Genomic DNA, 14,811 nt, shown 5'->3' with positions numbered 1-14,811 from the left:
GAGGTTTCTCTAGCTTTTTTCTTCTAGAGTTTTTTTCTCGATCACACGTTACCACCGCTATTGTGAACCCCGCATATAAAAACTGTCGCTGTATGGTACTTTTACTTTCTGGTGATGTTGAAACTAATCCGGGCCCTTTCACTATTCTAAAGTCGGTACAGGGATCTTTTCATCAAGGGGATGTTAGGCTTGGAACTTTTATTGGTATACAATGTATGTGTAATTCCCTGTTTGCGATCGTTTGGTCGCCTCTTAAAAAAGTTTCTTTTTGGAATCCAGGTGATCTTGGTCATATCCTCTCCGAAGGAACAAAGTGGAACACAAACCTAGGGTACACAAACCAGTGCTTAAGCGCAAGTGAGCTCCCAATAGTTTGGTTCTTGAAAACGAGGTCTATGGTGGCCGAGAGCTGCCACGCAAAAATATGTCTTTTTAAAATAGTTTTGATAACAAAATTAAAATCAAATTCAGAATGAATTTCATTTAAAAACAAATTTAAAGTTGTTTTACTTTTTATTTTTGTTTTAGTTTCAAATCATTTTAAATTTAGTAAATCGCATTTGTTTTTCCGATTTGTTTTCATTTCATTTTAATTTCGACTAAATGTTATAGTTCAAAACCACAGTGACAATATGGCTGTTCTGCCCAATGGAAGGTGCCCTGTCTTGAGACTGGCCAGGCCAATCTTCTGACAGTGACAAATGGGTAGTCAGTCTTAAGACTAGACTGCCCAATCTACAGACATACATGTCCAATCTTAGAACAATTGTGGAAAACAAAGAGAACAGTGACAATTTTAGACTGCACCTCTTAAAATAACTTTAAATTGAACTTTTCTTGGCAAATCTAAATGCAAAATGTATAATACGTGCTAGCTAGCTACGATTTTTACTATGCCCAACAACTGGCCTGGTCAATTTAATAGTTTTTTGTTTATCATACACCCCAAATATGATGTTTTAATGTGCCTGAGAATGGTTGTTGGGTCTTGCAAACAACAGAGCTTGTGTGACATAACCCTTCTTTAAAATTTAAAAGGTGTCTAAAGATGGGCCTACGGAACACTTTGCCAGAGAAGCCAAGCAGAAACGAATACGAAAAGGAAAGCAGAAGGATGGGAACAGTTCAGCAACTATAGGTGTTGTTTCTAACATTTTAATTGAACATGAAATGATAGTTCAGAGGCTTTGTAGCGATTTGTCAGGCAAAGCTACGAAATATGAAAGGCTTGGACCTCAGGAATTTGTTCCATACATATATGATGAACTATCAATCCATAACAGGAGGAGTTGGCATATTCGTTGCAGAGAAGTGGATAGAAAAAGTAATAGATGTTATGCGTGTTAATAGTCGTATTATAGTGATAAAGTTTTTGATAGGTAATAGGATTGTCACTTTTCTGTTTATGCTCCACAGTGTAGACTCAGTGAGGAAGATAAAGATAAGTTTTATGATGAGTTAATAGAAGTCACATCAAAGTTTGGAGACACTGAACTCGTCATGGTTGGCGGCGACTTTAATGGTCACGATGGGAAGTCATCTGAAGGTTATAGAGGTGTGCATGGAGGCTATGGATTTGGGAGCAGAAATAAGGAAGGGGAGAGGTTGCTTGAGTTTGGAATGGCGACGGACATGGTGGTTTGCAAAACATCATTCAGTAAGAGACAGAGTAGGCTGATAACATATGAGTCAGGTGGTTGTAAGACACAGATAGATTACTTCCTGGTTAGAAAGTCAGACAAGAAAGTGGTGAAGGACGTGAGAGTTATATCGGGGGAAGAGTGTTTCCCAGCATAGGTTGCTGGTTTGTGATATTATCTTGAAGAGTGTTAAAGAAGCCAAGGGAAAGTACAGGCCCCGTCGTAAAGTCTGGAAGCTGAAGGAAGAGATTGTAGCAAGACAATTTAGTGCAAAAGTGCAGCAGCTAGCCCACAATGGTCAGTGTGATAATGACAATGTTGAAAGTACTTGGACTACTTTGAAGAATTGTCTTCTAGAAGCTTCTGATGATACCTTTGGGTGGACGAAAGGACCAGCTAGACATAGACAGACCTGGTGATGGAATAATGAGGTTGACCAGTGTATAAAGGAAAAGAGGAAACTTTGGAAAGAGTGGAAGTCAGGTGGTAGTAAAAATATTTACTTAGAAGCTAAGCGACGTGCTCGTACAGCAGTGTATAAGGCAAAATCAGAAGCAGAGAGAAACAGATTTACAGATGTGTTAAGAAGGGAAGACCAGCGCAATGAGGTATTCAAGATAGCAAAGCAAATGAAGAAGACTAATCAAGATGTTGTAGGTGAGAAGTGTATACGTAATGATGAAAGTGTTTTGGCTAGCACAAAGGAGGAGAAAAAGGTAGCTTGGAAGAACTATTATCAGAGGTTGCTTAACACTGAGTTTGATTGCGATGAGGATAATTTGTCTGATGATGATGTTGTAGAAGGGTCAGCTATGCAGATCAAGACATAATGGGTAGTGGAGGCTATTAGGAAATTGAAGATTGGCAAGTCTGCAGGAGTATCAGGTATTGTTGCAGAGATGGTAAAAGCATCTGGATATATTGGAGCTGAGCTTATTACAAGTTTTGCTAATCAAATTATAAAGGATGGTGCTATTCCGAGTGAGTGGCAGTCGAGTGTAATAGTGAATTGTTTCAAGGGCAAGGGTGATGCATTAGAAAGAGGTAACTATAGAGGTTTGAAGTTAGTTGATTAAGTAACGAAAGTTTTTGAAAGAGTGATTGATAAGTTACTTAGAGAAAGAATTGATATAGATAAGATGCAATTTGGTTTTGTTCTATGGCGTGGCACTACAGATGCAATATTTTTACTCAGACAGCTTCAAGAAAAGTACTTAGGAAAGAGAAAGAATCTCTATTTTGCCTTTGTAGATTTAGAGAAAGCTTTTGATAGAGTGTCACGTAAAGTTATTTGGTGGGCTATGAGAAAAATAGGCGTGGATGAGTGGCTAGTTACGATAGTACAGTCTATGTACAGCAATGCTTAAAGTCGTGTCAGGATTAACGATTCACTTAGTGATGAATTTAGTGTAAATGTTGGTGTACATCAGGGTTCTGTACTTAGTCCTTTGTTGTTTGTTCTAGTCTTGCGCTGTCGATGGAGTTCAGAACAGGTTGTCCATGGGAGTTATTGTATGCAGATAATTTGGTTCTCATAGCAGAGTCGAAGGAAGAATTAGTTGAAAAGTTTGAGAAGTGGAAGAAAGGACTAGAAGAGAAAGGGCTAAGGGTGAACACAGCAAAGTCTAAAGTCATGATTAGTAGCATTGCAGCCAAGTGTGACCTTGTAGTTGGAAAGTGGCCTTGTGGAGTTTGCAGGAAAGGGGTTGGTAGTAACTCAATTTTTTGTCAGACTTGCAAGCATTGGGTACATAAGAAGTGCAGTAGTATTGGTGGAAGGTTAGAGCTGACATTCTGTTTGTATGCAAGCGTTGCAAAGGTGAGATTATAGAGACTGAAGTATTTCCAGCTTCAATGATGTGCAACAGTGGCTCGTTAGAGATAGTTGAGAACTTCTGTTACTTAGGTGATATGTTCAAAAGTTCAGAGAGTTACTTCCTTTGTTGACTAACAGAGTCTTGTCAATTGAGTTGAAAGGTAGGTTTTATGAGGCATGTTTAAGAAGTGTTATGTTGTACGGTAGTGAGACATGGGCAGTGAAGCAGGAAGATCTTGACCGTTTAGAAAGAAATGATATGAGAATGGTAAGGTGGATGTGTAACGCCAGCCTGAGAGACAGAAAGAGTTCAGATGAGCTAAGGAGCAGGCTAAGTATTCGTAGAATTAAAGATGTTATCCAGATAAGAAGATTGAATTGGCTGGGGCACTTGGAAAGAATGGAGGGGATAATTGGGTAAGAAAGTGTATAGACTTGATAGTTCCTGGGGCAAAGTCCAGAGGCAGACCGAGAAAGACTTGGCAGGAGGTTATAAGGACAGACTTGATACAGAGGAAGTTGAGTTTAGATCTAACACAGATCAGATTGGAAGAGGGTCCAACCCATGCTAGCATGGAAAACGGACGTTAAGCCGAGAATGATGATGATGATGATCAACATGAAAAAAGCTTGTTATGAACACTTTTCTTTTAAGATTCAATTCGCTACCTTAGTTCTAAATGTGCCTAAGTCCAGGTCCCCAACAATTCTAAAGGGGCCTAAGTCCATTTTTATGAAAATTGAGGATTTTGATTTTTTTGAATCTCTGGATCACTGGCTTTCTTTTGATGTGTCTGAAGTATGGGTTTTGAGGTTAGAAAATCTTGAAAATTGATCACAAACCTTTGATAAATAACATATTTAATTTTAAAAAGGCCTAAGTCCATTAAGGTTTTAGTACATATGGGCCTAAGTCCATCTGGATGAAATGTTTCTGTTCTAAAAAAGCCTAAGTCCATGGAAAAGGCCCTAAGTCCATATTAAATTCAATTTAAATAAAAGCAGAAGGACCTAAGTCCATTTAGAACAGCCAAGCATTATGGTTGGTTGTAAGTAGATGAAAAAATTGAATATAGTGTATTAATGATTTAATGGTGGTAAAGAAAAGCAACAAAAGCTGGATAGTGTGTTTTCATATGTGGTTATTAGAAGAAGAATATTTTGGTTTGTATTAGAACTTTTTCGTTACTTTATTCATGTTTTCAGATTTAGTTGAATTTAACCAAGCGAAATCAAATGGGTTTATCTTAATTCATTTCTAAATATTTCAATTACAGTAGCTGGGGATAAAATAAAGAAAGACTCTTTATGCTCTCTGCCAGAATAAAATCTCAGAAGACATAACATTACATTGCAAGACAGGCCCAGGATTATAAGTTTGATCTTAGCTGGTGAATTGCCAAAAAAACCTAAAAAACAACAGCTAAAGGGCTTAAAAATGATTGCATTTGGCTGAAACTGGTAAAACTTGAGTGAATATGTGGGGGAACCTTTTTTTGCCTTCGTAGTTTTTTTCTAAAAAAGTTTTGTTTTAGTTTCGTAAGCGGGCCAGTGTGGTTAGCATGTTAGACAATATATTGTTTTAGTTAGTAGAAAAGTAAAAATGGGCACCAGAAGTTGGTGTTCTGAAGTAAAGTATAAAGTTGGAGAAAAGTGTCATATTAGGGCTTGTTATAATCGAATCTTTTTAAATCCCCATTGCCGGAACCGACAAATATAAACATAAGACTATTCATAATGGCGGACACGCACAGTCCCTAACATTTCCCCTTTAAAGTCCCAACCCAAGCGTGTACTGTCCAAACATAACCCAGCACGTCCATATTAAGTTTCAAACGACCAATCCAGTTCATAATGTTCAAACAAAACTTGACACGTCCATTAAGTTCTAACACGAGAAATCCATTTACAAATCTTCGTAATCCACGGGTATTTTCTTCTTCAGCGTTCGCCCGTAACGTGTGACATATTCTTTTACGAATTCCTCTCGTTCGTTTTCGACCTCGTTCTCTGCTCTGTCTTCCTCTTCTTCTTCAACATACGGTATGGTGTTGTCAGAGGCGTCGTTTTCATTCCCACCTTCGTCTGTGATTGTGTTGTCCGAGGCGTCGCTTTCGTTCCCATCCTCGTCTGTGTTAGGCTCCACGGGCGGGTCGTGGTTGATGATCCTCTGTGGTGGTTTGTTTGGAGGTTGGTACGCTGTGATGGTGTAGACTTTACGCAAGTGCTTTTCGTTACGACCTATTTTGTTGCCAGTGCTCAGTCGTAATTCGTACAAACGAGGTGCAACTTCTTTAATCATAACTGCTCATTTCGACCATTCTCTGGTGACTTCATCCTGAACAGCGACGAGTTGACCTTCTCTAAAATTGGCTTGTCGGCTGTGTCTGATATTTCGGTCATACCACTGTTTCGTGTTGAGTCTTTCCCGTGCTGGAATTGTCTGCTCTCTTCTGCCTCCTGTTACGTATCTTGGTAGGTTGTCTCGGAGCGTGGTTCCTTTTAGAAGCTGTGCTGGAGATTGTCGTCAGGAGGCCTTGCGAAACATCTTCATGCGAACAGATGCACTTTTTCACTAAAGCGGTTCACAGCCTTCACTGTCACTTCGGCTAGTCCGTTGGATTGTGGATATCGAGGACTGCTTGTCTTGTGTGTAAATGACCAGTCGTGGGCGAAGCGTTTAAATTTGTAGGATGCGTACTGGCTTCCGTTGTCACTGATGACGTACTCTGCGATGCCATGTCGAGAAAATGCATCTTTGAGTGACTCGATCACTGTTTTCGAGTCTGGTCGTTTTAGTTGATAGACTTTGGGCCATAAGGAGTAATAATCTACGATGATCAGGTAGTTTCGCTTTACCAATTGAAAAATGTCTGACCCCACCTGCTGCCACGGTTTTGGTCGGTAGTGGGTGGCTCATCAGTGGTTGTGACGGTTTCGACGGTAGTAACTTGCTGCATTCTTCACATTTCCTGACCATCTGTTTGATGTGTGAATTTATACCCGGCCAATATACGGCTTGCCGGGCTCTTCTCTTGCACATATCCATCCCTTGGTGTCCAGCGTGTATTTTGGAGCTCTCATGGACCTGGGTATGACGATACGATCCCCCTTCGCGATGAGTCCATGATACTCTGATAGGTCATGCTGGCTCGCCGAAAAGGGTTGTAGATTGATGGGACAGTCTTGTTGTCTGGCTGGCCATTCCTCTCTTGTGATTCTTATTAAATCTGATAGGACTGGATCCTTAGTGGTTTCTGTGCGAATTCCCTCTAAGCGTTGATCAGTTGCTGGTAAGTTTGTTAACACCAAAAAAAACATGTGCGGTGATGTCCTTTCGGCGATTTCATCTTCCAGTTCCGGATAGCAAGATGGTGCTCGTGATAAAGCATCTGCGTCTGTCATTTTACTGCCACTGACGTGTTCAGCATAAATGTCGTACTTTAGTAAATGCATTCGCATACGCTGGATCCGTGGAGACATTTCGGCTAATGGTTTGTAATTCAAGATAGGGACTAACGGCTTATGGCCGGTTTGCACTAAGACCTTCGACATTCCATGAATGTATCGAGACATCTTTTCGCAACCCCATGTAACAGCAAGCATTTCGATTTCAATGTTGTGATAGTTTTGTTTCGCTTTAGAGAGGTACCTTGATGCATAAGCGACTGGTTTCCATTGGTTCTGTTCATCTTGTTGCATCAGGATAACACTGATGCCATTTAGTTTACTTCCGTCTGCTCGTAGTTTGGTTGGGCGGTGTATATCATAGTGTGCTAACACTGGTTGGGTCAATAATGTGTCCTTAATGCGGCTGAATGCCTGCTCATGAACCGCCGTCCAGGTCCAATTGTTCTTTGTACTTAACAGGTCCCGTAATGGTTCAGTGGCTTGTGCTAAATTTGGGCTGAATTTAGCCAGTTGCTGCGCCATACCCAGGAATCTTCGAAGTTCGGTAATATTCGTTGGAGCTGGGTATTTCTGAATTGCCTCTACTTTATCCGGTACTGGCTGTATCCCTTTTGCTGTGATTCGGTGTCCCAAAAATTCTACCTCTGTTTTCCGGAACTCACATTTGTCAGTGTTGAGCGTAACACCTGCCTCTGTCAGTCTCTTTAGTACGGCTCTCAATTTCGTATCGTGATCCCCTAAATCTTTACCGAAGACTAGTAGGTCATCAGTGTTTTTCACTATCCCCGGCAACCCTTCAATGATTTACGTTTACTGAAGATCTCTTGCATTGATGTTAGTCCGAAGGGACCTCTTGTTGGGCAGAATCGTCCGAACGGTGTGATGAATGTTGCCATCAGTTGGCTGGAGTCATCCAATGGCATCTGCCAATATCCTGAATTGGCGTCAAGTTTTGACATCCCGTGGCATTGACTTCCGAGTTTCGCAAGAGTCTCATCAACGCTCTCCAGTTGGTAGAATTCTCGTTAGGTGAATGCGTTTAACTTTGTGAGGCCGATTTCTTGGTTAAAACAATTGGGTGGCACCAGTCTGTTGGTTCTGTAACTTCTCGTATGACTCCCATATCCTTCATTTGCTTGATCTCTGCTTTTAAGGGTTCCAACAGTGGTAATGCTACATGCCGTGGTGCTGTCAAGTGGTAGGTTACTGCATCTTCGGTTAATTTGATGTTGATTGGGTCTCCGGTGATACATCCTAATCCGGTAAATAGTGTTGGGAATTCTTGAATAATGTCTTGATTGTCCTCAGATACTTGTGACACTGTGCTATTGACTGGCTTGTTGAATGTGAGTATCTCTAAACGTTTTATAGCCGGTTTGCCCAATAAGGGCACTCTCAAGTTTCTGCAAACATACACTACCTCGTTTGACTGTTTATCGCCCCATTTTAGCAACGTTGTTATATATCCAAGGCATTGTAACTTTTCTGCTGATGGACCGGTCAGTGTCTTCCCTGTGCGCCTGATGTCCTTTATGGTTCTTCCGAATTGTTTTAGCTGTGGTACGCCTACGACTGTGATATCCGCTCCAGTGTCTACTTTGAATTTTATTTTTCCATTTTTGACCGTTATATCTGTACCTTCCGTCGCTTTTCACTCGCTCTACACAACTCTTCCGCTGTTTTCAAATCTAAATCCTTTTTGCTGAGCAGCTTTTGTCGTAAATTGTCATCCAAAATACCTCCCACAATTCTGTCTCGTATTATTCCTTGAACGCAATTGTCACAATAGTTACAGTGTTTGACCAAAACTTTGAGGTCTGTGCAAAAATCATCGAACTTTTCTCCTTCCTGTTGTTGCCGATGATTGAACGTATGTCTCTGCATGGTTTCATTGATGGCTCCCTTTTCAAACACTTCTAAGGCATCGATAATGCCCTTTGTAGTGGCCGCTGCTTCCGGCGACAAGGTAAGGGATTCGTAAATGTTACTTGTTTCTGGAGTAAAAGTGAAACGTAGCATCGCACACTGGTATGCAGGAGATTGTTTTTCAAGTTCAGTCAAAATGCCATAATCCTGCCATTTTTGCTTCCAGCTTTTGAAAGCTGCATAACGATCAACGATGGAGGTGAGAGTACAGTTTTGTAACGACTCCACCATAACGACCAAGTGAAGTACTAACAATAATTTCAAGAGTATAAGGAGTACTTGGTTTCACCAGGTTGCAGGTAGAAATACAATATCCACACAGAAAATTCCACAAAGTTCTGTTTTCTGTACGAGTAAATAAACAAAAATGTCTTCGTGTTGCCACTGAAGTAGACGAATAATCAATGTGTACGAATTAATTAATCATATGAGTATTAAGTCACCAAGTTCATTAATTTCCATCAGTTTTCCAACAATTTTCATTTTTCCCTCGTGGTGCTTTCTACTCGCAGCGCCATGTTATAATCGAATCTTTTTAAATCCCTATTGCCGGAACCGACAAATATAGACATAAGACTATTCATAATGGCGGACACGCACAGTCCCTAACAGGGCTGGCTATTTTGACAAGAGTGAAGCGGCTGATAAATATAGTGACTTTTTTGTTCACAAAGAAGAGTCACTTCTTGAGGGGACAATCCTTTCTGTCCACAAAACGTCAGTTAGAGTGAAATTCCTAATTGATGAATCAGTATCAACCATCAAGTTTGAACACATTGTGGCAATAACAGATCAAGAATTTGAAAAAGGTCGAAAAAGAAAAAGAAACGAGGAAGACTGGGAGAAGAACAGGAAAAAGCAGAAGAGAAACTTTGGCCAATCTTACAGCCCATACATATCCTACACGAATAGGAAATCAAATACACAAGCACGGTCTATTGGTGAGCCCTGTCATAACTGGAGGCTGAATTGTAGTAACAAAATATCAGTGGATCGGAGGAAAAACTTCTTTTGTTCCTATTGGAATCTGGGTAACCTTGATAAACAGAGGCAATTCCTTTTGAATTCCATTGTTATTGAGGCTCCATCTCGACACAGACCAAGGAAAGAAGTAGGTGAAAATAGAAGCAATTCCATAAAGTACTTTTTGAACGTGCAACAAGTATGTCAGCCAATGTTTTTGGAAACATTTGGTGCATCTCGCAAAACTGTACGTACTGCTATTTTTTTAAAAAAAGATGGTAATCTTGTCTCAGAAGACAGAAGGGAAAAGGGCAATCTCGTGTGAAATATAATGATGATTCCCTTGATGCTGTAAAGCGACACATAATAATAAGTCTTGGTAGCTATAAAGTTTTGTTTTATCTTCGTTTTTTAAAAATACAGTTGTCTACTCGTTAAAATCTCACATCTGCTCTCTCGCTGGACACACATACTCACCTATTTTACAAAAACAAAAACAAATATGGTAGACCAAGCTACCACAAAGGCGCACATCGACAACCCAGTTCAGACCACCGACTTATAACATTATCTTGTAGCCAACATAACCAAATGTCAACAATCAATAAATCAATGTATAATAATATAACAATTCTTCTTTAATGCAAACAACGAGAATGTTTTATTAATATGTACAGTTTTCGATGTTTTTTTTTTTCGTTTTTATTTTGTGTATGTGAAACAAACAGTCTTTTAAACAAACAATCAGTTAAGGAGTAAGTATAACGCCTAATAGTTTAGTCAATATGTAATTTTTTTCGCACGTCGCATGCTGTACTACATGATGTTTTAATCTCAAGCGCTCCCCCCTTTGCGCATCGCAATCCCCTTTGGACTCACACCCAAACTGCCGGTCCAACTTGATAAACATTTCCAATTGATTGAGTGAAAGGTCTGGCCTGAGGATTCAGAACGTATTTTGTAGTTTGACGTTGTACTCCAATCTGCTTAACAGCTGGATCACCCATTGTGTTGTAGGTGAACTTTGGTGGGGGTCTGATTTCTCGCTGACTTCTTCGAAGATGTTGACGCATCCTCTTCCATCGAAGATGTTGACGCATCCTCTTCCCCTGCTGAAGTTTCTGCAATGTCCAACCGTACTTTCTGATCTTTGTCACATTCCTCGATCTTGTTTGGAGGTTTTTGAACTGTGAAATCAACACGTTCAGTCCGTATATAATTGGAAAGCTGTTGGAAATCTGCAGGGCCGAGTGCCTCATCATCCGAGTTGTTTGGGGTATCGTTAATCTCATTGGTCGTATGTCGATACAGAACTGTTTAACTTCATTCCTCGACGTTTACTTCGAGTCGTAACTGCAGACGGCTTTGCAGCAGAGAGCTCAGGTTTCAATGTGTTCTCTTTGACCCTAGCTACTGTGTGTGTCTTCCTGTAGTATCAGATTCTGGCATGGCATAAGAAGGTTGCGATGTACCGTTCTCTGTCGGCTTGATGGGTCGTCTTCTTTTTGGACAGTGTATACTACTCCCTCTTGCTTAATATCTTTGACTGTGTAAACCTTTTGTTCCCAATATGCTCTTATTTTTCCAGGTCCACCACGTTCCACTACGTTCTTGATCAAAACTCTATCTCCAATTTCAAGTTGTCCAGATTGATGCTGTCGACCCTGTCTGTTTCTCGCAGCAGCTTTTCTTTTCTCGGTGCTTGCTCTGGCAATCTTATAGGCCTCGTTCATTTGACGCTGCCAGTTCCAGGATGACGACCAAACATTAAGAAATGTGGTGCATAACCCGTTGTGTCATGGCGGGTGCAGTTATATGCATAAATAATCTGTTTAGGCTTGTGAGCCACTTCGATTTCTCAACTTCACCAAGTGTTTTCAGCATCTGTAACAGCGTCCTGTTCATCCTCTCCACAAGACCGTTAGTTTGTGGGTGGTAAGGAGTGGTTCGACTTTTTTTGTACACCAGATAGGCGATGTAGTTCAGTGAACAACTGATTTTCGAATTCTTGTCCTTGGTCATGCAGGAGTTTTGATGGTAATCCAAATCGTAGAATCTATTCTCCATATAAGTGCTTTGCTGCTGCTGCAGCACTCTTATTACGTGTTGGATATGCTTGGGCATATCGCGTAAAGTGATCCATGATGACCAGGATGTATTCGTATCCACCGTTACCGGTTTCCAAATGGAGATAATCTATCGCAATCAGTTCCATAGGTGATGATTAGATAATACTTTGTAGTGGCGCAGGCGGTTCCCTCATTGGTTTCTTTTGGGAAATACACGGAGACTTGTGTCTGGTAAATTCGCAGATATCTTTATGCATTCCAGACCAGTAAACTCTTTGTCTTGCTAACTCGAATACTCGATCAGCACTAAGGTGGCCCATGTCGACATGTAGGTGTTGGTACACAAGAGGCTTTAAAATCTTCGGAAGAACTATCTGGGTAATGTCGCCAGTTTTCTGCCTTAGTCGACCTTTGTCGTCAAAAAAATATTTCCGACGGTTCCGCAACATGATACGAACAGCGGGTGATAACTTATCCTTAGGCACATCAGAGCTATTTTTCAGTACATTTATCATCACCGAGATATCAGGGTCTTTTTGTTGAAGCTCGACCATTTTAGCAGATGGGATCTTATCTTCTTCGCCATACATCAACGGCTCATAGGAAACTAGGTTAACAGCACCTAATCCTACCCTCCATGCTTCGTTGTTACTGCTTTGCAACCTTACTCCGGCCATTATTGCTCTGAAGGCATCTTGTGAAAGTTGTTCCGTACAATCAGCAACGTATCTCTCAATATCCAAGGGCCACCGCGAAAGGCAATCAGCATCGCGATTAATAATACCAGGTCTATACCGCACACTAAAGTTGAACTCTGAAAGTTCGGATACCCATCTTTGTCCAATAGTGTTCAACTTGCTTGATTCCAGTACGTACAGCAGTGGATTATTATCAGTAAACACTGTGAAATGATCTGCATAGGCTAAATACTCGCGGAGTTTCCCCGTGACTGCCCACTTCAGGCCCAAAAATTCTAGCTTACTACTGTGATACTTGGTTTCAGCCGGTAATAGGGTTCTGCTGCCGTAACCTATTACGCACGTCTTGCCATGTTGTTTCTGATAGAGAATGCAATCAAGTCCCAGTCCACTAGCATCTACGTGTAAGAAATCATCATAATTAGGATATGCCAAAATTGGTGGTTGTGTCGCAATGTCAATCAAGGCATTCAAGGCAGCCTGGTGAATATCAGTCCAAACTATTGGTGTCTTTGATGGTGCTTGACCAGGATTTTTGTTAGTAGTATTGCGAATGGTATTCTTTTTCTATGAAGGGATTGCAATCAAATCAGAGAGCGGTTTGGCTATTTTAGCAAAGTCTTGCACATGCCGACGATGGTAGCCCAGCAGACCAAGTACTTGTCGCACTTCGCCAATTGTTTGTGGTCTTCTACTTTTCAATGCGGTAACTGCCTCCATTGACGAATCGTCCATTCGGTAACCATCTTTGCTCACAATTCTTCCTAAGTATTTCACTTTATTCTTGAACATGTCACATTTCCTCGGGTTTTCCTCAATTTGATACCTTTTGCTAACAGTTGTTGTAACACATTTCTAATGTGCTAAATGTGCTGGTCAAAACCTCCAGAGTAAACGATAACATCATCTAGATAAGGAAGGGCATATTCATCGCGAATGTCCTCAAACGTCTGTTCCAAAGGGTATCCTGACCCCCTCAAACAATCCCCATGGCGTCACAAACGCTGTTTTCTCCTTGCTCCTTGCTTTCTTTTGTCAGGTATCCTTGGTAGTAGGCACGTGTCTGGTCAAGTACTGAGAACCATTGGCTTCCACCAAGGTTATCCAAGGATGTTTGGATTCGTGGTAAAGGGTGTTTGTCTGCAATTGTTTTCTTACTCAGTACCGTGAAGTTGCAACATAATCGTATGGTTCCATCTTTTTTTCTTACTTTCACTACAGGTGATGACCAGGCAGATTTTGATTTTTCAATCCATCCACGACTCAGTAAATCTTGTAAATGTTGTTTCACATCGTTGTACAAGGGACGTGGTACTGAATTGTAGTTTCTCTGCACCAGAACTTCATCTGTTGTTCGGATGTCTATCTTAAGGTCTGTAGCACTTGCTATATCGTTTTCATCTTTTGCAAATGCATGTCTTTGTTCCCACAGCATATTCTCCGCTATTTTGCGTTGGCTGTCTGACAAGGACTCCAGATCAATTCTTTTTAACTGTTGATGATATTTTCGGTCGTCTTCCTGAATACTGGAATCGATTTCAACTGATTCGACCCTGGTGGTTAAGGCTGGATCACTCTCTAAATTCCTAATATGGCTATCTTTTGTATCTAAATCCTGCTCTTCTTTTGCGAACTCTTTGAACTTCATTGGTGCTGGAATCATTGATGTAACTGGTTGTTGTACATCAGTGTTTGATACGTTAGTGATAGTGATGGAGGTTCTGACCCTTGTTCCTTTCTTGAGTGATAAGATCTGCTCTTTCAACAGTAAAACACCTTCGAAGGGATGATTAGTTATTGGTTCAAACACTACCGGAGTTGTCTTTTCCATGACCACTGTTTCCAGTTTGCACGGTATGGTCATGGTTTCGCCCGGTTTGATCAGTGCACCAGTCTTCATCGATTTCACAGTACTGATCGGAGGATCTTCTCCTTGGTTAGAATGTATGAACTCAGTGCGTCAAGTTGTGTTTTTTTTAGGTCTGGAAATGTTTCGCTTGGCAAAGTGAAATCTACTGCTTGGTTCTCCTGATTCAATACTGCCGCAATCACGCTATATCCCACAATTGGTTGAACAATATCTTCATTTGTTACAGCAGCACAGAACTATTCTTTATCTGAAAATCTAATAGCACATAACCCAGGTATGGGATTTTCGTACCATTAGCCGTCTCCACTGTCAATTCTTCACCCAATAATTCAGATATACTTCCAAGATGACTTGTCTGTCCAACCACTGCTTACTAAGCAGACTAACCATAGTTCCAGTATCCCAAAGGGAGTCACAT

At 40.8% G+C, this 14,811-nt stretch overlaps 2 protein-coding genes across 2 annotated transcripts in view; one reads left to right on the top strand and one right to left on the bottom strand.

Moving 5' to 3' along the window:
- The window catches only part of LOC130648315 (hydroxymethylglutaryl-CoA lyase, mitochondrial-like), a 91,526-nt gene that overhangs the window by 57,638 nt on the left and 19,077 nt on the right, over positions 1–14,811 (bottom strand). The window lies entirely within an intron of this gene.
- On the top strand, positions 9,380–10,432 carry LOC130648275 (uncharacterized; the record flags this gene model as incomplete). The annotated part of the gene is made up of 1 exon (XM_057454315.1): positions 9,380–10,432. A coding segment is annotated over one exon (702 nt), but the record flags the coding sequence as incomplete, so codon positions are not given.

The sequence above is a fragment of the Hydractinia symbiolongicarpus genome, chromosome 6, assembly GCF_029227915.1.
Source record: "Hydractinia symbiolongicarpus strain clone_291-10 chromosome 6, HSymV2.1, whole genome shotgun sequence".
In the NCBI taxonomy this organism is placed as follows: domain Eukaryota; kingdom Metazoa; phylum Cnidaria; class Hydrozoa; order Anthoathecata; family Hydractiniidae; genus Hydractinia; species Hydractinia symbiolongicarpus.
This window is presented reverse-complemented; position numbering and strand designations above follow the sequence as displayed.